The 24,254-nt window shown below is 38.4% G+C and overlaps 1 protein-coding gene across 1 annotated transcript; it reads right to left on the bottom strand.

The window, feature by feature from the left end:
* Positions 1 to 23,853, bottom strand: LOC116300646 (rapamycin-insensitive companion of mTOR). The gene is made up of 38 exons (XM_089030451.1): positions 23,776 to 23,853; positions 23,653 to 23,703; positions 22,669 to 22,766; positions 21,243 to 21,304; positions 20,682 to 20,813; positions 20,192 to 20,255; positions 19,912 to 20,038; positions 18,885 to 19,054; positions 18,730 to 18,797; positions 18,089 to 18,156; positions 17,164 to 17,246; positions 16,508 to 16,595; positions 16,319 to 16,415; positions 15,781 to 15,847; positions 15,332 to 15,412; positions 14,954 to 15,054; positions 14,333 to 14,432; positions 13,665 to 13,736; positions 13,413 to 13,457; positions 13,028 to 13,087; positions 12,460 to 12,648; positions 11,756 to 11,815; positions 10,963 to 11,108; positions 10,389 to 10,512; positions 10,124 to 10,219; positions 9,766 to 9,834; positions 9,244 to 9,320; positions 8,814 to 8,892; positions 7,635 to 7,744; positions 6,976 to 7,063; positions 6,575 to 6,667; positions 6,171 to 6,277; positions 5,007 to 5,766; positions 3,439 to 4,565; positions 2,419 to 2,581; positions 1,641 to 2,077; positions 745 to 886; positions 1 to 351 (listed from the first exon to the last, which is right to left on the bottom strand). The coding sequence occupies exons 1-38, from the start codon at positions 23,807 to 23,809 to the stop codon at positions 286 to 288; spliced, it is 5,601 nt and encodes a 1,866-aa protein (XP_088886577.1). The 5' UTR covers positions 23,810 to 23,853; the 3' UTR covers positions 1 to 285.
* Between the last annotated feature and the right edge of the window lie 401 nt (positions 23,854 to 24,254).

Genomic DNA, 24,254 nt, shown 5'->3' with positions numbered 1-24,254 from the left:
TGTTTGATCAGTTTACTATATTCATTCGTTCTTTACCATTTTAGGAGTAATTACAGCATTTACAACGAAACATTTGTACAAAGCAACTTCTTAGCTAACTGAAACATCTAGATATCTATTTTTTTACTCTTTGCCTAGTTCTTGTTATGACGTAAGTTCACGTCAAAATCTTGGTCTCTGGCAATAAATGCTCAAGCTTTTTTAAGTTTGACTTTTTGCTTGAGACTACCATTTACAGAGTTATTTTAGCTAAGCGAGGAGGTTTTTTAACCAAATGACCTTTATCTAGCAAGTAGATGCACTCGTCGCTGCTACGCCGCCGTAAGCAATAGCATCAGCACGTTCATGGATCTAAAGAAAATAAATAAAGAAATAAGTACAGAGAGATCATAGGAATGGCGTCCATGGAAAGACAGGGATACTCCAGTTTTCGAGTTCTCTCTTGCTCGGGGTTAGCCCCGATATTCACGTGTTCCAAGTCCATGGATTTTCAAAGTGTTTGTCCGTAATCAAGGAACACACGGCAGTAATTTGGAACTCGAAAATGGTCTATACTGACTATAAAGTGACTGTCTTGTTCTTGGACTCCCTGTGACCCTTTTTGCATTGGCAGTTCATATAACGAACGAGTAATTGGGCCGGAGAGGAAGGACACTTCCTCTCCGGAAAATTGTTCGTGTTAGTGGGAGTAGCCCCGGTCTAATGGCAAAAAAACAACAAGTTACATATATATATATATCTCACCTCAGTAAAAAGTACATCGTTAAAAAGAGTGTGTATTAAGAACCTTCGTATAAACAGACGAAATTGGTAGACGCTCATTAAGTCTACTACTTCACAGAACATGCAAAGATCTTGGAAGATGTGAGGAAAACGACTTTTCAACCTAAAAGAAAATAAAGGTGAAATTCAGTACGACATGGTGATGATGATCAAGATCATGGAGGTACTGAAATTTTCATAAACATGCGAACTCTGTGTCTGCGAGCTGTTCGCTGAAATTTGTTTTTTGATGCCGTCAATCAAACCTACTCAGTCGGCACCTTTCATATTTTTGACTGGCGGCAGCGAAAAAACAAATTTCAGCGAACAGCTCGCAGACACTTTTCGCATGTTTATGAAAATTTCAGTAATGAAATAGTCCCTTTTCTCATTCCGTAAGTACCGCTGTGTTTTAAGACTGAAGACTCATCTGCACAGGCTTAGCCATGCTTGAGGGTAAATCATTTACAAATGTCAACTTTAATGTAAAGAATGTGCAGCTTGAACAATACCAATGTTTTGAAATCCCACTGACTTTTAATGGCATCTGTGAATAGCTTACTTATAAACGAGGCTAAGCCTTTGCAAATGAGTCTATAGTCTTCAAAAACAGCGGTATGCATTGAATGTGAAACTGGTGTATTTGCTAATAAGCCTGAAGCGAGATGACGTTTTACCCCCGTCTCTAGACCATAATAGTTTTTTAAATTCTTTCATATTAAAATTTTTGATTCCTTAGAGAATGCAGGAACAATAGTCATAATTAAAGAACAAAAGCAGTGTGAAAAGGATTATGGTCCAGAGACGGGGGTAAAACGTCATCTCGCTTCAGGCTTATTATGATGATGATGGTTATAATGATAATGATCCCTACGTACTGCAACAGCCCCTCCTGGTGAGACTTCGATCCAACAGCGCTGCTCAGCTTTACGACAAGACTCAGCACCGTCTTTCGAATAAGCACTCTCCCTCTAGGCGAAGACTCATCCAAGTTCTTCGATCCTGCTTCTTCTTCGTTCTCTTGCCCCAAGTAGGTCACACTACTGGCAAAACTAGTAGAAGAACTATCACCAGACAAGTCTTCGTCTGCCACACTCCTGTAAGAGATCCTGTCTGGATCAGTCATGGAGTCCATGGATCTTCTTCTCTCACTCATTGACTTAGTGCGCTTTGAATACATGCACCCTAGACAGCGCGAAGGCTCGTGTTCGTCGGAGATTCCATCTGGTTCTTCAGGGTTGTTTGTGACTCCTATTGTTGTGGGATCCGATATGAAATGATCCGCCCATGATCCCTGGTAGTCGTACTGCTCAACCTAGGAAGTAAGAAAGAAATATATATATATATATTCTGGTATTATGCACGCACGAAGTTACGTCCCGCAGTTGCAAGCTTGCTCTACGACTGTGACACCTGGACTAAACCACTATTATTTAAAAAAACAAAAACAAAAACAAAAAAACACAAGCAGGAAAATGGTTATAAAATTAGGGGGGAAAAACCCCGCGTTACGGCACATCACGATACGTCCAACAAGCTGTACGTTTTTCGCTGCCATTCGAAATCTTAGAAGAATATTTGTATTGTCCTTTCCTCCAAATTGAGCCGACTTACTGAAGAACTATTCCAAGGAGTGTATTAAGGAAGTACACATACCTGAAAGAATGAGCTTAAATTCAACGGGAGACACAAGCCCAAGAACTCTCTACCAACAGATGAACTAGCCATAGAACTGGCGAGTTGTCTGAATTCGTAACTGCTTGTAGAACTACTCAAACTTTCTCGTGCGGTCAAACCTGTTGAATCTGTTACGGCTGGCCTATAAGAAGGTAAATAAAGTGCGAGAATCAATCGTGTGTATATATCCAAATTTAAGCGCATCATTCAACCACTCTTTTCACTGCTACAACAGTCTCAACAGGGAAATAGGGCAATACACTGCCGCCAATTAGAGAATATAAAGGTGCCGACCAATCATTTCCATTGACGGAAGTGTATTGCCCAATTGTCCTGTCGCAACTAATGTCTCGATCAGCGTGTAGCAGTGAAAATAGTAGCAAGCCAACAGTTTTAATAGATGCATTGGAGCACGCGGCGCAGATAGAATAAGAAAAACAGGAAATGAAAAACCAGCAGGAGAAATGGGAAAAGTGAGTCTCATATTCTCGATGCTGTCATTTTTAACTGAATTCCGTTAGAACAACGAAACAACGTAAGAAAGCTATTTTGTAGACGCTTTGAAAAGATTTATGGGAACTTCAAAGGCGAGTCCAGGAAGGGGTTTTTACCAGGCAACTGAACGACTGTAGCGGTGGATACGGCAAATTGCGGAATTGCGCAAGCTTGTCATTTTGTGCATGTCTCATCTCAATTTTGGGCAATTCTCATAGGTTGGGGGATGGAAGGCCACCATCATCGCTCTATCCATATTTGGTAAGCTTGCCTTTTTTGGAAGTGAACATATATTTAATTTTGGGTGATTTTTCCGCCATCTAAACTTTTTTAATGTCCAAAATAGGAATCAAAACTTGCAGATATTACAGCGAAGAAACATTTAAAATTGTTCACCATCTTTATTTAGCTTAGAAGCCTTCCCCTTGACAAAAGAAGCTCAAAACGTCAAAAACCACAGGGATCCCACGCGAATGACAATATAACTTTGAATTTTATTCTTACCCTGCAGTATACAGAGGTCGGTTATAACTGCTTGCAGGGGCCAGTGCTTCTTTATTTAAGCTGTATTGTCGACGTAGTGTGCTAAGAGCCACGTATCCAGAAGCATCCCGCATAGTCGTGTACTTTCCAACATCTGAGAGCGAGCGCGCATTCTTGTTCGAGTCCCCGGAGACGGTAACATGTTCAGTATCACCCAATAGGCTATTCTTATTAATGATTTTCTTGCGTTGATAGATTTCGGATCCATAGCCGCTGCTTGTACTTCTGGACCGTCCAAAAGACCTCTGCGAAATGTCTCCACTCTTCAGTCCAAGTCTACGCGCAAGTTCTGCCTTCTCGCAAGAACTTGTGCGACTGCGCGTTTTGAGAGAGCCGCTTTCCATCTCAGGTTCGCTGACTTGAGAGCTCACAAGAAGTCGATCCCTTCTGAGATCACTTACTTGCGCACTATCAAAACTCAGCGACCTGTCTTTTTCGACCCCTGTACGAAAGACAATAGTCTTGTCACTCAGGATCTTCACTTCAGCTAGACTGTTAGAACTCGTGCTACTCAGCCCATCGTCCATCCCTGTGGAATTTTCTGAGGATTGCATGCCACTTGTAGAGCGCTTCGACGAAGTTATCTTACTAAACTCTGTACTTCCATGAAAACTGGAGCTTCTGTTTTCTGCTATGAGAGCAAGGGTTGGCGACTTCGTGCGTTTTTTCTCGGTCATGCTGATGCTTCTCTGCCTGGTGAGGATCGCACGTCTTGGGTCGTTATCAAGCGATAACTTTCCTTCTTCGGTGTGTACAGAGTCATTACTCATGCGTGCGGTCAGCCTGAGTGGTGGCGGGTTGATAAGCCGGTGATCATCCATAGCCCTTGTTTTAAACCGGTTTTCGGCCTTGGGTGATTCGTAAAAGTCTCCGATACTTCCGTAGCTGGGGTCCATGGATGACGTATCTTGGTAGTCGATGCTGTTTTCGCTGATGCTACTGACGTTACTGTCTGTCCGTCCATGACCTATGGGGACAGTCAGCTCGGAACAACTGCTGTCGTATCTGTTTCGAGTCTCGAGGTTTGAGTCGCTTCCTTCTTTGGCTTCTCTGTTGTCGTTGCCCAAGGAGTCTTCGCTTGTGGCGCTCTACAAAATGAAGGAAAGTAAGGAAGGGCGCAAGAAAGCAAGGAAGCAAGGAAGGGTGGGAAGCTGGAATATATTGAATAGCTACTAAATGAACTCGTGACAATTGCCCTATTTCACTATGACGTCAGATCAAATCAATCTATTGTTTAAACGCGAACGATCATGGTCGTTGGAGGGGGTCAAATCAACGCAAATTCACCGAAAATTGTTCTAAAACCCGTATCAATCCACGAAGAAAAGTAGAATAGCCAGCAAACTCTCAGAATATTTTTTAGTACATATTAACTCGTATTATATCTGAAAACCAGGCCATTTTAGATTAAACTGTTTCGCTAGGAGCAAAGTTTGTTGAATTTCCTATTGGATTTGGCGATTCTATCCCCCACATAAACAAGCAGTGACGTCATAGTGAAATAGGGCAATTCCCACACTAACACTCACCGAAGAATGAACGTGCTTCATCATTATTCCTGACATTTGCCTCTGTATCTTCGGCATACCACTTCCACTGAACTCCACATTCAATGGTTCAGTGTGGTCCACATTAGAGTAAGTCCTTCTTTTAGCATCCATTTCATTACCAGCTTCATTCAAGACCCCCGTGCTGGAGCTAAAGTTCCCCTCGCTAAGATTCCTCCTGTGTTTTGAATCTTTTGGCTTACCAAGGCCAGCGTCCTGGTACAGCTTTGCCATGATCCCACCAGGGACAAAATTCTCTTGATCGAGTAATGATTTCTGAGGCGCTCTTTCGTTCCCAATATACACTCCACTCGCATCGTCGTAGAGTCCACTTTCGCGAGTCGCGATTTTTCGGCGCCTCTCTGCATCCGCGTACCAACGTGCCAGTATCCCACCAGGCTCTGACTTCTCCTCCTTGCCTACTTTCTTACTCGCTGTCTTATCCTCACCGATGTATATTCCACTTAGTTCATCGTAGGATGAATCAGCAGTCTTCTTCGGCTCTTCACCAAGATAAATACCGTTATCACTGCCTTCGGTGATCTTACCAAGTTGAAATGCGGAGTACGTTGGCGATGGTGTAGGACTGGCCAACACCATGGCAGGGATCTCTAAATCTTTGGATTCCACTACAGGCCATTCTTCATTCCCCATGTGTCGAATGCTGACCCATTCTTGATCAGTCAGGATCTCGGCACCTTGTCGGGTCTTGGCGGCCAGACCAAGGACATAGTAACATGTTCTGGAGAGAGAGAGAAAGTGTGTGTGTGTGTGTGGTTGTTAGGCAGAACTCAATAAAATACCGTGCGCACAAAATGATCGTTTTCGAAGTGGTCAAATACAGCAGGGACTCATTTACTCAGGGTTAGGCTGTCGAAATATCCACAAATACTAATGGTAAAGTAAAGTACACATGAATATTCAAAATAATTCCATACAAAATCGAGACTAGCCCGGAGCAACGAAGAATTCGTAGTCCCCGTGTCGTGTCCTCACAGTATCACATGAACGAATGCATTATGCCATGATAGTATTGTGACGTGATAGTATCACCAAGTGACGCGAAATGATAAATATGTACTACGGTCACTAGAGTTGGTTCAATGGCTAGTTCAACACACGTTGATTAATGATCCGCTTACTCACCCTCTGATAGCAAAATCGTCGCATTCTTCTGCCATGCGCACTATGTCTGGAATAACGTCTTCTTCTACGAGTAACGTGATTCCCCAGTTTGAAGATCCACAGTGTCCCTGGTAACAAACAAATGGTACACTGAGTATAGACCTTTAATTGGTGGGTCCCTAGAAGAAAGGTGGCTCCAAGTCCCTATTCCTTTCTCTCTCTCTCTTTCTCCCTCCCTTTTTCCCTCCCTCTCTCCCTCCCTTTTTCCCTCCCTCTCTCCCTCCCTCTTTCCCTCCCTCTCTGCCTCCCTCTCTCTCTCCCTCGCTCGCTCTCTCCCTCCTTCTCTCCCTCCTTCTCTCCCTCCCTCCTTCTCTCCCTCCCTCTCTCCCTTCTTACCACATACACAGTCATACACAGTGCCTTACCAGAGCCCACAAAGCCGCCTTGATCTGAATGATGTTCTCTCGGGAATCAGGTTCCAAGTCCCTGATAATCCCAACGCACTCCTCGATATCATTCTAGAATAATCAACAAGATCAAGAACAACAAGATCATCTTCACAGTCAATAGTTTGGATACTTTTAGTTCTGCTCACTCTTAAGTGCCTCATGGGATATTCCACGGTATACAGTATGTGCAACCACGTGACTCAAAATCCCTTGAGAGATGAAAAACAATAAAACAGCCGCCATATTGGTTGATCTAACAAAAAAAGCTAATGAGGAATGCTTTGTTATTGTCAACCATGATGGTGGTTATGACGTAACATGTATGCACTTGCTCTATATACAAAACTACTCAACTCATTAAACTCAAACACCATTACCGTTTTCTGCAGAACTTTAAATCCATTTTTTTTCTGTACCAGCTCTCCATACAGATGAGGAGGTAGATAAACATCCCTGACCATCTCCCTGTTAAACAACAGTAATGATGATGTAACGGTTTATAAATCCAAGATAAGCGTGACTGCAGTCATTGTGATAAATCAAGACTCTAGTTGAGTCGAGAAAGCTCAATAAACTGATTTCAAAACCAGTCGCTTTTTTGAAAAAACAAAAATCGATCTTGTTAAACTGGGGTAGCACTTAATAGCCAGTTGATACCAAACCTGTGCCCTCGTTTCATGATCGAATTGCAATCTAAAAGTTGATTTTTGCGGAGGGAGGAAAACCAGAAAACTTGAAATAAAACCCTATTTACACCCTCTTTGGCCTGAACCAGCCTTAACAGCCAAGGAGAACTGGAATGGGAGAAAGGGGATATCTACCTTTTCTTGTTGATTAAGATATGGAGACCGACATGGAGAGTCGTTAGTGTGATGTAGACACAAAACACAGATCGTTTGGGTGGGGTGGGTGGGTTACATCGACTACTGCTCTGGTTTCTATTTACCCTATTTACAGCCTCTCTTGTCTGACCCAGCTTTAACACCCAAGGAGGACTGGGAGGTAAGGGCGCATACTCATGTTAGGGGATATCTACCTTTTGCTTGATCGACGAACATAACCTTCATCATTGACTGGCTTGGTGTAGGTGGTCAAAGACTCTGCTAACAGCTCGTCCACCCAACGAACGTACTCCAGTCTGTAATGCTGTAATAAGAGGGTAACCAACATTAGTAATAATGATGATGAAAATAATAATAATAATTATCACCATCGCTATCATCGCCATAATCACAATCAATATCCCCAACATCATCAACTTCTTCATCATTATCATCATCACCACCACCACACCATCATCAACATTAACATCATCATCACCACCACCATCATTAGCATCAGGTTCATTCTCACCACCATTACCATTACCATCATCCTCATCCTCTCCACCATCACAACCATCACCACCACCACCATCATTAGCATCAGGTTCATTCTCACCACCATTACCATTACCATTACCATCATCCTCATCCTCTCCACCATCACAACCATCACCACCACCACCATCATTAGCATCAGGTTCATTCTCACCACCATTACCATTACCATCATCCAAGGGCGGATCCAGGGGGGGGGGCAAAGGGGGGCTGAAGCCCCCCCCTTCAGCAGAAAAAAACGATGTTTTTTATATTGTTTTCCGTTGTGTTGACGGAAGAAACTCAATTAGCCCCCCCCCCCCCTAAAAGTTTGGCTGGATCCGCCCTTGTCATCGCCATTACCATCATCACCATTACCATCATCAACATCATCATCATCATCACCACCATCATCAGCATCAGGATCATTCTCGCGACAATTAGCATCATCACCATCACCATCATCATTCATTCTCATCCTCTCCACCATCATCACCATCACAACCATCAACATCATCATCATCATCACCACCATCATCAGCATCAGGATCATTCTCGCGACAATTAGCATCATCACCATCACCATCATCATTCATTCTCATCCTCTCCACCATCATCACCATCACAACCATCAACATCATCAACATCATCACCACCACCACCACCACCATCAGGATCATTCTCACCACTATTATCATCATCACCATTACCAATACCATTACCATCATCCTCATCCTCTCCACCATCATCACCATCACAACCATTACCATCATCGATGACTGTGGAGGTGGCAGCGGCGATGACAACAGTTTGAGACACTGATAGAACAATTTCAACCAAGTTTTTATTTTACAAACCTGTCGCCATCTATCCAGCAAAGTTTCAAGATAACCCAAAGATGTTAGATAACTAAAGCCTCGCTCTACTGACACAAATCTATGAATAGAAAAAAAATCAAAATTAACGCATCCAGCAACAAAATGAACGATCCTTTTATCCATCTATTTCTTTTTTTCCTTCCTCTTTTTTCTACTCCCTTTTACTGTTTTATAATTCCATTTTCTCTTTTTCATTTTTTCATACTTTCCCTTCTTTCCTTCCTCCATCCCTTTTCTTTCCTCTAACTCCCTTCCCTTTCTTCCATTTTTCTTTACTTGCCACTCTCCTTCCTTCAATTTTATTTTCCTTCCTTTCCCCTTCCCTTTTTTTACTTCTACAATTCCCTCCCATCCTATTTTACCCTTCCTTCCAGTCCATAGCGAAGTGAATGATAATGAGTATCAATACCTTGTGAGGAGGCGAATACCTCTATCTCCCAAATGTAAGAGAACAGGACGAAGTTGCACAAGATACTGGAGATTAGCCTTTGGATACAAAATAAAGGCTGTAAACATGTTATCCTTTCATTACTAATCCTTCAATTTACAGAAAAGAGAGGAGTGAGGTAACTGGAAGCTGGATGGCGGAATATGATGATTGGAGTCATTCAGTATTTTCTAGCCTTTTCTAGCCTTTCTAGTCTTCACTCTATCGGCAAAAACAGCTGGCTCAACAAAATATCCACCCTTATCCACCCTAAAATGTCTAACAAGATCTATATATCGATGTTAGAATAAAACAGAGATTCTTTAACACTTGACCTCATTTATTCCTGTCTTGTGTGGAATGTTCATCAGCTGAATCACAAGTCGTCAATAGAATTCTTTCTTCACATGGTGGTCAGTGTTTGAACAGATTTAATGAATTAAAAAACTTTTATCAGCTGATTGGAATCAAGTGAAAGATAGTTTAATCTACAGTTATGAATACCTCGTCTTCACAAGCTTCATCCAGCACATCGGCAGCCTCACTCGCTACACGAGGATCTGTGTCATACAGCTACAAAATGACACAAGAAGAAAATCATATCATGGTGTATTGTTATTTCTCTACTAAAACAATTAGACTTCTTGCCCTCATGCTCTACAAGTCAATAGCTGGGCCTTTGGCCTTTAGCCTCATGGGCTATTGACTCTTAGACCATGAGACCAAGTAGTGTTAAATATTTTCCTACAATCTATTATAATTACAATCCTATACATATATACACACAAAAATGAAAAGAGGAAGGGCAAAAACTATCGAATATAACAAGGAACATTTCATGAACTCAATTTTTAACACTTACTTGAGTGACAAGGAATTCCATACCCCAGTTATTGAAGAAAGCAATTTTAGACCTTAATAAGACTCGCATATGGCTGGTAGCATATAACCTTGAGTGCTACAAACAGAAACATAGATTTACCAGGTCAATTAAAAGCAAAGCAATCTTACTTGCGTTGGTCACATAATTAGGAAAATGGCTGTAAAAATTCTAATTGAAATGGAACCATCATTTTGCATGATAAATGGATGTATATCACTAAAAATATTGTTAAAAAGATTCTTACAAAATTTGAAGCAGTTAGTATCTTAGATAGAATGATCCTGGAGATTCCACTCTCTCTGTAATCCAGGCTTGATACGATTAGCTTGAGAAGATTCTCGTGTGATGAGGAGGAAATGTCAAGGAGACTGAAATGAGAATGAATGAAAATGTTCATATAATGAGCGAACACATCAATTATTACAAGCTGAGTGGATGGATTGAACAGTGGATGGGATGGATGGATGAATGAATGAATGGGATAGATGGGATGGATGGTTAATTGGAATGATGAATGGATGTTGTCAGATGGATAAATAATGTCGGATGGATAATTGGAATGGACACTGTTAGATGGATGGGATGGATAGATGGACGGACGGACAGACGGATGGATGGATGTTGTTGTATGGATGCATGCATGCATGCCTGGATGGTTGGATGGATGGTATATGAGAGTATGGATGGGATTGATTGGTGGTTGTATGACTGGGATGGATGCTTGGTAGTATCAATGGGATGGGATGCATGGGAGGGTTGAAGGGAGGGAAGGAGGGAAGGAGGGAAGGAGGGAAGGAGGGAAGGAGGGAAGGACTTACTATTGAAAGATTCCTGTCTTCTCCAGCAGCTTAGAGCCCACCTTTGAGCTTGACAGTTTACCAAGAAACAAGAAATAATCTCTGCTCAAATAAGTATGAAGGTTGTTGTCACTGAGAACACCATTAGACACGTTAGGAGATAAAACCTACAAAATAATATAAAAGATACAGTAATTGTCATCATTATTACTGCTGTCATCCTTGCCAACATTGTCATCATCATTAAATATTATTAACATCAACTGTGATCATCATTATTTACAGGTCATTCACCATCAATCTTTAACATCAGCAATCATTGCTGTTATCATCATCATAATTATTAGTGCTGTCAGAAATCAACACTTCAATTATCCCAATCAATATCTTCATCACAACCATGATTATCAGAGCAGCATCAAAAATCACTATTATCAGTCATCATAATTATCATAATCGTAACATTTTTGTTGTCATCATTATCATGATATTTTAAGTCTATTCCTTGCACCCCAACCAATCAATCAATCAATCAATCAACCAATCAATCAACCAATCAATCAATCAACCAATCAATCAATCAACCAACCAATCAATCAATCAACCAATCAATCAATCAATCAACCAATCAATCAATCAACCAGTCAATCAATCAACCAACTAATCAATCAATCAACTTTATTTATCCATGATAGATGGCTTAGCAAGCTGATTTTCAGACATGTGGTACTAATGATGGTAGTAATGATTCAATGATTCATTCACCAATAATAAACAATAATTGCTATTATTTTACTATTTTGTGAAATATTACCTGTTGTAGACACTCTGCAATTTCCTGCACCAGTTCCTGGAGTATATTAGACCCAACAAGCTGAAAAACAACCATCCATCGAATATCACGGCACTAGGTCATCATAACATATACATTTTAAAAAATCTACTAGCTTTAGCTGTTATATCACAGTGTGGGACAATCACAACAGAGCTAGGCTCCAAACTAAGTGAAAGCCCAAAGATCAAATTAGAATTTAGAAGTTGATTTTTGTGGAGGGAGGAAAACCGGACAACCCTGAGAAAAACCCTCAAAGCACAGGAGAGAACCAGCAAACAACTCTACTCACATACAACATCAAGATCGGAAGGACTCGAACTCGGACCGCATTGGTGAGAGGCGGCGCATTAGCAGCGCACACCACCGGTGCTTCCACATAGATAACAGGGATAAATATTATGAAATACAATAATCAAACTATACTAAATGTGTACCATTTAATAGATGAAAAATCGCACAACCTTGTTCTAGAATTCGTAATAAATAGGCACTTGTAACGTTTTGAAATTTCTTAATCAATTTCTCTCATCAAAAGGCTCATGCAATTACAAGAACTTTCAAAACATCACTTATACCTATTCCTAACAAATTATACTCAAGGTCCTGCAAATTCCGATACAAATAAAGGGTACATCACAGCAAGGTTTGGCATACAATGTGGAGGACAGGAGTTCCGCATTTACCATGACATCATCTGGGTCCAGCAGAAAGTCAATCAGTAGAAGCCCAACACGAGAGAAGGCTTTGGATTGAGGGTCTGATAACTTGACCGTACAAAATTGCTGACATGTAGGCTTGAAGAAGTTTAGAAGACTTCGTATGAACTTCTGATTGGAAATTTCTTCTAATCTCTTCAGTGACATGAAAGGAGACTAGAGGAAAATTTTAAAAAATGTATATATATATTTAAGATTGGATTTATTTTACAAAAATGTAGCACAACAGAAATTTTAACACCATTGATAAATGAATCATTTTTATGCGAGTTTTTGCAGAACTCACTCATTATCATCATTGTCATATTCATCACCATTATCATCATCAACAGCATGTCATCACCATCAACATCACCATCATTATCAATAACAACAACAAGTTACCATGATCATTATCATCATCATCATCAACCACTCTATCACCATCATCAACATTCATCATCATCATCATCACCAACATCATCATCATTATGTATCATCATCATGATCAGCATCATCTCATCATCATCATCATTATCATCATCATCAAACAAACCTGCAGTGATGCTTCTATCAGATCCCAGTCCCAGTTCCTAAAGTCCTTCTCCATTGTCACCTATGAGTAAATGAAATGAAATGAGCAATGGTTTTACGACTGTGACAACAGCTGTAAATACAGTACTGACTATAATTAAACATTATCAATATTATCTGGTTTATTACACATTTGCGGTAAACTGGAAATATTTCAGTATGGAATGACATAATGACGCTAAATGTGTAATAAACAAATTAAGAGCCTGATATCTTTTTTATTCACTTGTTCTACATATTTGATTACTTGTTTGGAGACTCACTCGGTTGTGATAAAATATGGAAACTCATGAATAAAAAAGATATCAAGCTCTCAACATGTGATAATCTCTATATCTTCATCTGACCTGAGAATCTCTGATTGCCACAAGATATGGTTCCTCTAAATCTTGCTACAAATAACCATTAATTTAGTATTAGTCACTGATATTATAAAATAACTATTAATTATAAATCTCACATTCTGATTGGTTGGGAGCTCTAGTGATATGATACTCTAGTGAATGACATGTGGTCTGAAATGGGAAAACATTACACTACTCAAGCTTGGTCTATTATTAATGTAGGTCTATTGATGGGTAAGAGATGTGCACTGTTACCTTGTTGATACACTGTAATAACCTATCTTTTTGTAACTTGTCTAGTTTTATCTTGGGTTCTAGGGCACGAGTCTAAAAAGGAATGCAAGAAACTAATACTGAGTATTTATTGGTCATTATGCAATGATCATGATTCCTTACAAGTGCAAGGATATGGAACAGCAATCTCACAGTCAGAAATATTTAAACAATTAATTCTTCATTTTGTTTGTTCCCTTTTTGGGAATTCTTTGCCATCGTCAGCGAATTCCCCAAAAATGAATAAACGAAATGAACAACACCTGCAAAAACAAGGTACACTTAGTTTTTAAGACATACAATTATTTCTTCATTTTATTTACTAAGAGAGCTCATATCAAACATTTAGGGTCGTATTCCCCTGTGTCTGTTGTCTGCGTGGCAGACACACGAGTTAGCATTGTCCCCGTATCCTTCCTCAGTTTTCCAAAGTTTTTCTTTTTTACTTGTCTTTTTTTTTCTTTTCTTTTCTTCAAAAATGTTAATGTCGAATTTGTTATAAATCGATGGCCTTTTTCTTTGCAGCTTTTCTGCACAATCCAAATATGGAATTGATCATACCATATATGGAGTAAGCTTTCTCTACTCCAACTTCGACACTAACATATAGAGTAAAGCTTGTGTATGTGTAAGTATACAGCAAAATATACCTGCATAACAATTTGGTCAAGGTACAAACTACAGGGTACTGGTCCTCTTTTCTTCATTTGATGCAGGCGATCTAAACAATTGACGGCAGCACTTGCACGGCTGAAGATCATACAAGAGACAGAAAGTGAATATTAGGAGATACACACAACTATTAGTCTTGTTCTTTTGATCTTTTCCTGCCTTTGATCTTTTCCTGATTCAACACCTCTTTCAATTCACCTTTTCAGTGCTAGCTTGGATTGTGTTACAGTCACCAAAAAGTTTGGACATTGTTCTCAGATTCCCATACAAATTCACTGACTTTAAAGAGGAAATTTAGGTAGATTTCTTTAGTTAGCTCACTCAACAGCAGTAAGAAAAGCTTCAATCAAGCTAGAAAAATGAATTTTTACTTGTATTTAGAGAACTAATTAACATTAACCAAGTAACCGTAACACAATTCAAAACAATTTATTATATGTGACGGCTTGTGCCCAAAAGGTGAATTCCAAAGTCTTTATTTTTAAGAATGAAGTAAAAAATGTACCACCCAAAGAATAGCACTTGTATGAAGTTCTACGAAGTTCATAGCACTCCATAATGACTTGATTATACTAGTAGTTGTAAAGCTTCATGCTTACCCTCTCTCTGCAGCAGAGACTTCAAATGATGTGGCTGTGTTAACAAGGGTTGGTAAACAATGAGAGTGACTACTGCATTCTGGGGGAAGTAAAGTATTGGCCTGAAATTAAAAAAAATCAAAATGTATAGACGGTAGAAAAGTATTGAAAACTAGCAAATCTGGACAGATTTTACCGGTTTCGAATTTAGAGACCCTGGACCATTGTGGGGAGTGGGGGAGGCATGCCTCTATAGCTGTATTCTTCAAATACTGATTCCAGCCCTATGCATCAGTAGGCCAGATTACAATTAATTTCGTGGCATTAAAATTCACTTTTATAACTGATTGAAAATTAGAGTTAAGTTAAGTAAAGTATTAATTAAGTAAAGTTTCTTACCAAATGCAACAGTTCTCCAAGCAATATTGTTGCTCTGACTGAGATGAAGCAGTCTGATGATGTTATCACCTCTACAAGGCTCTATTCAAAAGCAAACATGAGTGTTACATCTAATGTGAAGAATTGGGTACAGTAGTGTAAAAAGTCACACACTCCTTTCTTTCTAGAACCTTCTGTTAATTTCTTTGTTGTTTGTACTTTCTAGAATGTTTTGTTGACAATTGCTAATGTCTTACACCGAATTGAAGTATAGTGACCAATTTGAATAACTATTGTTCTGCACTGACTTGTAACTGACTAGCCTTGCGTTCAAATGGAAACATAAATTAAAATTAATGGAAACATTTACTTAATATTCAAATATCGGCATATTTTGATTTGGCGTATGGGTTCCGCAATTGCTTATGAATCTCGTAACACTAGATTTAGAGAGTTATTATTATTTTTACCTCAAACAGTCCAGCATTCATGAAGGCTGATAATACAAGAGCTGTGTAGTTGTTCACAAGGTTTGTCCTAAAGGACAAAAATGCTCACATAATTGTAACAAATAACATCAATGATAATATACTTAAGTATGTGTATCCCATTCTACCTATATAATATAAAGTCAGCAGTTTCAAAAAAGGTTGAAGAGGCAAACGACAATAGGCAATAAGTGATAGCTGGCAATAGTTGATAACTGTAAGTCATTCCAAGATCGGAGAATAGCTGGAATGATGGTATTTATTATTGTTATTCTTGTCACTAATGCAGACTGAGGTTATTGTTGACAGAGTTAATTATTTTAGTGTTGTTTGTAGTCGACAAATTAACCCATTTAAAACCCCTCAATTATTTATGTTTAGGTGTATGCCCAAAGTTTCTTTTGGTTGTGCAACTGTCAATCACTGATCATCTTTCAATATTTCCACCTTAATAATCAACCTTTAAAAAAATAGCTGTATACATTGTACATTTATGCACAATTTGCAGCATTGTACCAACCTTGCTGTTGCTCTTGTAGCCCTTGGAAGCAGTTCTAGCCCTTCCTGTGCAACGAACCCCTCAGAAAGTTTCCAAGATTCCTTCATTTGTGATGGGTCTTGGATAACATACAAAATGACAAGTTAGACGTCAAGTTAAGAATTTTTAGTGTACAGCAATAGTCCTTAAACTGAAAGTTTGTTTACTCACCAACACTTAACAAAGCGACATTAAAGTCATCCGTCCATTCTGGTTCTTTGATCCTAAAGATCTGTGATATAATATCCATGATTCCTTTCTGTTAAAAAAAAAAGAGGAATATAAAAACAATTGTGAAATGTGTAGTTCCAGAAAATAATCATCCATACCCACCCCACAGAGGAATTGAATGGAATTTCCAAAGAGTAGGGGGGTCAGATAAATACACAGTTTGTATGGAAGAAAATTGGAATTTTCAGGGGGTAGGGGGGTGTATTAAAAAATTCCTCCGTGAGGGGGGTATGGATAATTTTTGGAACTACTCAATAAACTTTTAAGTTGTTTATCTTTTGTTGATATAGAGGCTTTGCACCAACATGTGATGGCAGTCATGACATGAGGCAGGAACAATTGAAACTGGTCTAATGTGATTTACATGAGAAAGAATTAAGTTTCCCTAATTATGTTGTCACTGCTGCTGTTGTCAATAGCCGTACAGTGCAGTTATTGTTGCTACTGTATCTGCTGCCATTGCCATCATCACTGCTGTCATCACTTTTGTTTACTTAATATGGTACCACAATTTTTAATTACACTGGTTACAAGATGTACATACACGAGAAATAAATCTACAGATCTCCATAAATCAAAGTAAAAAAGTTACATACCCTAACATCGGAATTTTGAAGACAAAATACGCCCAACATGGACTGCAAACCTTTACCATCAGGTTTACAGAAGCTGATGATCCCTGTCACAGACACAAAACAGTGATTTAAAAACAATGAATTCAGGAGTAACCCTTTCCCTCCCAAGGTTCCTAGCTCACTCCAGGTACTCACTCCAGGTACCACCAGCCCTCTTGTATTTTCCTCATAAGATGAAAAGGAAATGAGCAGAATACTAAGGCCAGTGGAGTATATTATATTAAGAACTTGACATGTTCCTTCTCATTGCAATAATCCTCAATGACCAGGGATTATAGAGATTATGAATACCAAAGAGGTATGTAATATAATTACATGTATATACACGTCCGGGGTACTGTAGCTCGCGCAACAATTTTTTGAAAATTTTGTGAGAATAGATCAGCAGAAACGGGTAAAGAGGATTTAAGGATGGTGTAGCAGTAATGCACTCGCCTCTCAACTCTGCGGTTTCAGGTTTGTTTTCTGTATCTGACATTATGTGTAGAGTTTCACTAGGTCTAGAGCTTCCTCGATTCAAGTATTTTTCTCTTGGTCCTCTACTTTTCCTCCCTCCACAAAAACCCACTGTCCATCTAAACTTCAATTCAATTTGAGAGGTACATGTAGGCAAGTATGCACTAACTTTTAAATTAGCATAACTCTGCTGTTTCAGTTTTGTTTTCTGTACCTGACATTATGTGTAGAGTTTCACTAGGTCTAGAGCTTCCTCGATTCAAGTATTTTTCTCTTGGTCCTCTACTTTTCCTCCCTCCACAAAAACCCACTGTCCATCTAAACTTCAATTCAATTTGAGAGGTACATGTAGGCAAGTATGCACTAACTTTTAAATTAGCATATTCTGGAATGGGTTCGATAAACTCGTTAAGCTTATTTCTTTTTTTACCTGACCAAGTTCTGAAAACAGTAATCAGAGCCATCTTACTGGCCAACAGACGGCCATCTTTGTCTTCCCTAAAAAATGTGTACAATTAATATACAAAGTTGTACAAGCTTAAGGTTTTTCATGGATATTTTAAAGCTAGGCTTGAGGATGGCAGGAACAATACAACCACTTATTACATATATGTGAAAAAATTCAATTTCCTAGGCTAGAGTAAAGGATTCTATAGGTGCTGGCATATGATTGTACAAACCCTCAACATTGAATTTTACAACTTAAATCTAAACAAATTCAAATTGCACCAAAGAAATCTTAATTAATATAAAATAATTAATTATTATTAATGATTAAAATACCATTATTAATTATTGTTACTAATTTTTTTTTTTTTTTTTTTTTTTTAATTATTCAAATACCATCAAGACCAAGCTGTCACCACAAGGATTTCCAGCTCAGTGGTTAGAGCATTCAACTAGCAAACACAAGGTCACTGGTTCAAATCCCGCCCGGATCTCAAATTTTTTTTGAAATTTTTTTTCCGAAAAAAATGTTGGATAAAACATAATTTACATTCCTAATTATGAATCCTTCATGAGCTTTTTTAATTTAATTTCTCGACTGAATCTTTAGAAACAAATTCATACTTTAATTGTGATTCTGGGGTGTCTGCGCTGTGTCTGTAATGAAGATCTGTAAATGGAGCCAAGATTGCCTACAATAAATATGGAAAAAGAATTAATTAAATGGTGGCCATTTGAAACATTATGACAGTTACAAGTAAGTATGATCACAAACAAACCTCAAGCCCAACATTTATTGGCACAAAGGGTCTTGTTTTTGCATTATTCACTAAATACAACAGGGTAACCACTAACGACTCGTTCAACCTCGGCATCTGACAATCCAGAACATTCCTTGCAATAGCTTGAATACCACCAGCAAATGATACTAATGGTGTGTTCTTCAGAGCTGTAAAGAAAATCATGCTGTTATATCAATGGTATCTGGAAAAATATTTGTCTTAAATTCAGCATTAGAAGACTTAGTGTATTATTAGATATCATCATCATCATCATCATTGTCAGCATCACCAACATCATTAATAAATGATACTTATTCATTTCTCTCATGATTGAGGGTCATTTGTAGAAGGACCTCGTGACGTTTTGACTGCAACCTGCTAGCGTTCATCAGGTGATACGAGACACAAACACACCATTCAGTCTATACCATCACCTGATGAACACCTTCTACAAATGAACCTCAATCATGAGACAATTGAATAAGTATCATTTATTACTATTTCCAAGTTTAATTACATTTTCCATTCCATCATCGTCACAACCATCATCACAAACATATTTTCATCACCATCATCACAGCTACCACTAAAACCAATAACATTATTGTTATTGTCATTATCACCATCTTTATCATCACCATCATCATCATCATCATATCATCATCATCACCATCATCACCACCATCATCACCATCAACATTGCCATCATCACCATCAACATTGCCATCATAAGATCAACATTTTCATGACCACACAACTATGACCACCATCATTGTAATCATCACCATAACCATCATCATCAGCAGCAGCAGCAGCAGCATCATGATCATTATGATCATCATGGTAATCATCACCATCACTATCATTATCATCATCACCATCATCAACATCAGCATCATCATTAGCATCATCATTAGCATCATCATTAGCATCAGCATCATATCATTCACTGTAATCATCATCATCCCCATCTAATAAACATGTAATAATTAGATGTTATTATGTAACTATAATTATCCCTTACCTAATTCACATAAAGTAGCCAAACAAGCTCTTTTAAGCCTATCAGCTTCTTCTGTGTCGTCTGAACCTGTAGATACCAGGGTTGCTGCCAGTGACATAGGACAGGACCTTGGACATATCGCTACAACCTGTAAGGTAATAATAAATATACAATCATATTTTTATATATAAATATATGAAGTCCTAACTCAGACCAAGACAAAGTTTACTTTTTTTAGTATGACTACTTTCTCTCATAGTTATTAAATAGTATATATACATTTATAGCATACATTAGATACCTTGCGAATGAACCGGAGTGCTTGGACACGTTCTACTTCATAGGCTTGGTTATTGTCCATAGACCTTGAAAGATAAAAAACAGCTTAAGTATTACCATAATTTAATTAATCATATTTTATAAGGACAATACTAGCCATTGTAACTATAATAAAATGTCAACCAATTTGTGGTTCTCTTCTGAAGATACATGTAACTTTGGCTGTATCAAAGCTGTACGTCAAATTTTTTTAAAGAACCTTGACCTAGGATTTTTTTTAAGTTCAATAATCATGATGGATTCTGGTCTAGCTTTGGTTTGAAAACCACCATACTTGTATACTGTAAGGCATATAGTGTATAAACAATGTTTATACCCAAGGTACACTAGAATGCCCTATCTTGGCAATCTTAGAAAAGCTTATGTTAGTAGAGTTGGTACAAATATTTACTCAGAAAGCTTTCATAAAGAACTTGAGATGTCGAGGGCTATTTTAAAATATGCTTGCTTACCTTACGACAAACAGATCTATTCTGAGTTTCAACATGGTTAAGAATTTTGATTCATCAGTAAATAAATGACGCAGTGCCCTCAGACCAGCAGCCCTTACTTCTTTAGCACTCATTGTCAATGGTACTTTTAAGCTAGAATAATAAAAGAGAGATTTTCCAATGGTGCGCCAATAAAATATTGTATAACTTTTTTATCCCACTCTGTTCTGATTCATTGAAAATACACTTACTGCAGTGGGCTAGGAAGAGAACCATAGAATACTAAAGAATATATGACAACATTCCTGTTTACGATTGGCTGTATTTTTAATGTTTTGGGATATAGTACAAAATATATTATAGAGGCTTTGCAGCATCACGTGATTGGCAGCCATGACAGGAGGCAGGAACAATAGAATCTGGTCTGATCTGATTTACATGAGAAAGAACTCAATTTCCCAGGGGGAAAGGACTCTATTGTTATGCCTCCTGTCATGGCTGCCGTGATGGTGCAAAGCCTCTATAGAATGGTGAAAAAATAATTTGATGAAAAAGAAGAAACACACATTTTAATGTCCTTACCAAACGATAATGTCTTCGTAGGAAAATCCAAGATTGGCTTTTTCATCAACATGTTGAATCAGCTGCAAGTGATATTACAAATATATGAACAATGCTAACATTATATAGACCCCTTGCATGTGACATCAAAGAAGCTCAATTTTGGGGGACAATACAAAATGTGTGCTTGACAGACCAGCATGCCAAAGCATCCACGTGTTGTTGTAGTTACAGTCGAACCTCTATTAAGCGGTCACCCCTGGGGAAACATCAGGTGACCGCTTAATAGAGGTCAAGTTTACAGTATATACAGTTTGAAAATCGAATTTCGGGAAATTATTAAGTGACTGCTTAATAAAGGGTAACCACTAAATAGAGGGCCACTTAATAGAGGTTCGACTGTATGAGGGTATTGAAATAAAAATAAAATATCAACCTCATGAGAATTGGAAACTTATTATTACATCCTTTAAATTTATCTGCATTCTGACATGTATGCTGCAGTCCAGGTCTATTAGGCTCAGGTCAAACGTCAAACTTGACATGAGCCAAACCAAATTGAAACAATGGATAACAAGGCAGTCTTCTTTGATGTCAGCTCATGTGAAGTTCGACGTTTGACATTTGCCTTAGACACACAATGGAATACTGACTTTGGAGTCCCATTATATCAAATCCTGTCTATTACATGTAGCTCAGGTCAAACGTCAAACTTGACATGAGCCGAACCAAATTGAAACAATGGATAACAAGGCAGTCTTCTTTGATGTCAGCTCATGTGAAGTTTGACATTTGACATTTGCCTTAGACACACAATAGAGTACTGACTTTGGAGTCCCATTATATCAAATCCTGGATATATCTCAAACTACCCAGAATCTCTGAGGTCATACATGTACCCTGCAATGATCTCATTGCTGGGGTCTCTGGGTATGTAAATGGTGTCTGCCAACAGTCCAAGGAGAAAGCTTTATTTGTCAAGTGATTTTGCTTGTTCAAGAGATAGAGCAAAAGAATTACAAAGTTGGCACTAAGAGTGGAAAGACAGATGGCTATCCAAATGTTGTAGAACATCATGTTGAAGCTACATAATTATACAAAGAAAACCTTATTGCTGGTTTGCAATCATTCCCAAGAGAATGTAATAACAAAAGACACGGTGGCCATGTTGGATGATATGACAAAAGATACTAATGACAAATCTTTTGTTAAATTCGTCCAACATGGAGGCTGTGAAAACCATCAATTTAGCAAATGTAAATATTGATAGAAAGGAAACAAAACCATGCTGCACTTGAAGGTAAATGTAAATAAATTGAATATTTGGTTTGGTTTCACTTCCTTTTATTCCGTGTAAGGCAGCTGAGTAGCTTTTTAGGTGACCAACTTTATTGAATTCAACATTGGACCTAAGATACAAAGAAAGTCTAAATATCCACATAATTACCTTAGTAAAGTTATTGACACATCCCATTCTCTTGGTAGTGGACATATCTTCTTTACTCGTTATCTGTTGCAGTACTTCATGCATATTCTCGGCTGGGTCTGTCAAATGAAATTAAAATATCAAAACTATAAATAATGTAGGTTACGTATACTTTTGGTGAATGCTATGAATAGTAAAGTTAGATTTTTATTTGCTGCCACTGCCACCTGCTCCATCCCACCCCCATCCATTCTCCCTCCAATCCCCATCCATTCCCCCTCCCACCCTAATCCATTCCCCCTCCAACCCCTATCCATCCCCCCTCTTACCCCCACCCATTCAACCCTCCAACCCCCATCCATTCCCCCTCCCACCCCCAACTATTCCCTTCCCACCCTCATCCATCCCCCCTCCCAACCCATCCATTCCCCCCTCCCACCCCCATCCATTCACCCCTCCCCTTGTTAATTAATAATAAGTCAATAAAAAAGCCTTCTAATTAGCTTCTCTTGTTAGACCAACCAACAGTTGCGGCTGTTTCATTGTTATTTATATCTTGAGGGATTATGAGTCATGTGGTTGCACCCCAAGAATCCCATACTATGAAATATTTTTATGATATCAAATGCCCCCTGGAGCATAATGCAGCTGATTCGATGTTTTATCTTATAGAAAATCGGCTCACAAATTCAAAAAAATACCTATAAACTAATTATTAAAAAATCAAGATATAATAAATATTCGTAAATCGAAAAATTCTCGAGAAAAACGGGAGTTTTCATGGTAGGATGTTTGCAATGTCTACAATGTAAATATAAATTTATAATTCTAGTTTTAACATTGTAAATAATCAAAATCGAGAGAAATAGCTTCATAGCAAAAGAATCAATATGATATATTTTACAGCTTCACAAAGACAAAAAAGAAAGAATAAACAGAAAAATAAAAATATTGGTGTTTGATGGCCACACCAGTTTCACAACGTATAGCGATCATTTCACTCACCTTTCGACAGATCCAGCGGGTTCGGCTCGTCGAAAAAATCATACCGATTACCTTTAGAGGAAAGATTAGTTATTAAGGAGTTAAATTGTGAAGTAAGGGTTATTTTGGAAGTATTTCACGTACCAGAGATGCTAAAATTCCGCTGTATTCCGTACATATTGGTTTATAAGATGGAAAATTTGGAACCCGTTGTTGTTTTTGTTCTACCACGCATGTGCAGCATGCGACCGGCGAGACACCAAAAAAGACACAGGCAACCCATTTGTCAAACCAAACAGGACTGCAGCATCTGGCAAACGGGCCATTGACACTCGTTAGCCTGCAACGCTATGTGTTGTTTTTTCTCCATTTTTTTTATTTCTTTTTAATTTTCTGCAATTTTTTTAGTGCGGGCATTACCTGAACGTAAGCTTGGTTTAAGTCACATTTAGATTTAGCTTGTTAGCTAAGAGCCATTCATGGATTCTATCAGTTCATGGTTTTCAGCATCAGCTTTATTTGTACAACTTGATAATGATATATAAGTATCATCTACAAACAGAATTGAAGTGGAGTTTTATAAGCAGTAACGTTACGTAGATCGTTTATATATAGCAGAAATA

The sequence above is a fragment of the Actinia tenebrosa genome, unplaced genomic scaffold, assembly GCF_029948245.1.
Source record: "Actinia tenebrosa isolate PJP-AT-01 unplaced genomic scaffold, QUT_ActTen_1.0 PGA_scaffold15__27_contigs__length_11533743, whole genome shotgun sequence".
NCBI lineage: Eukaryota > Metazoa > Cnidaria > Anthozoa > Actiniaria > Actiniidae > Actinia > Actinia tenebrosa.
The sequence above is the reverse complement of the archived record's forward strand: the minus strand, read 5'-3'. Positions and strand labels throughout refer to the sequence as shown.

Coding starts and splice junctions, on each gene's coding strand:
- LOC116300646 (XM_089030451.1), bottom strand. CDS start 23,809: ATGTACGGAATACAGCGGAATTTTAGCATCTCTG. Junction 14,433..14,953: donor GTCTCTGCTGCAGAGAGAGG/GTAAGCATGAAG, acceptor TATGATCTTCAG/CCGTGCAAGTGCTGCCGTCA. Junction 11,109..11,755: donor TTGCAGAGTGTCTACAACAG/GTAATATTTCAC, acceptor ATTATTTTGTAG/GTTTTATCTCCTAACGTGTC.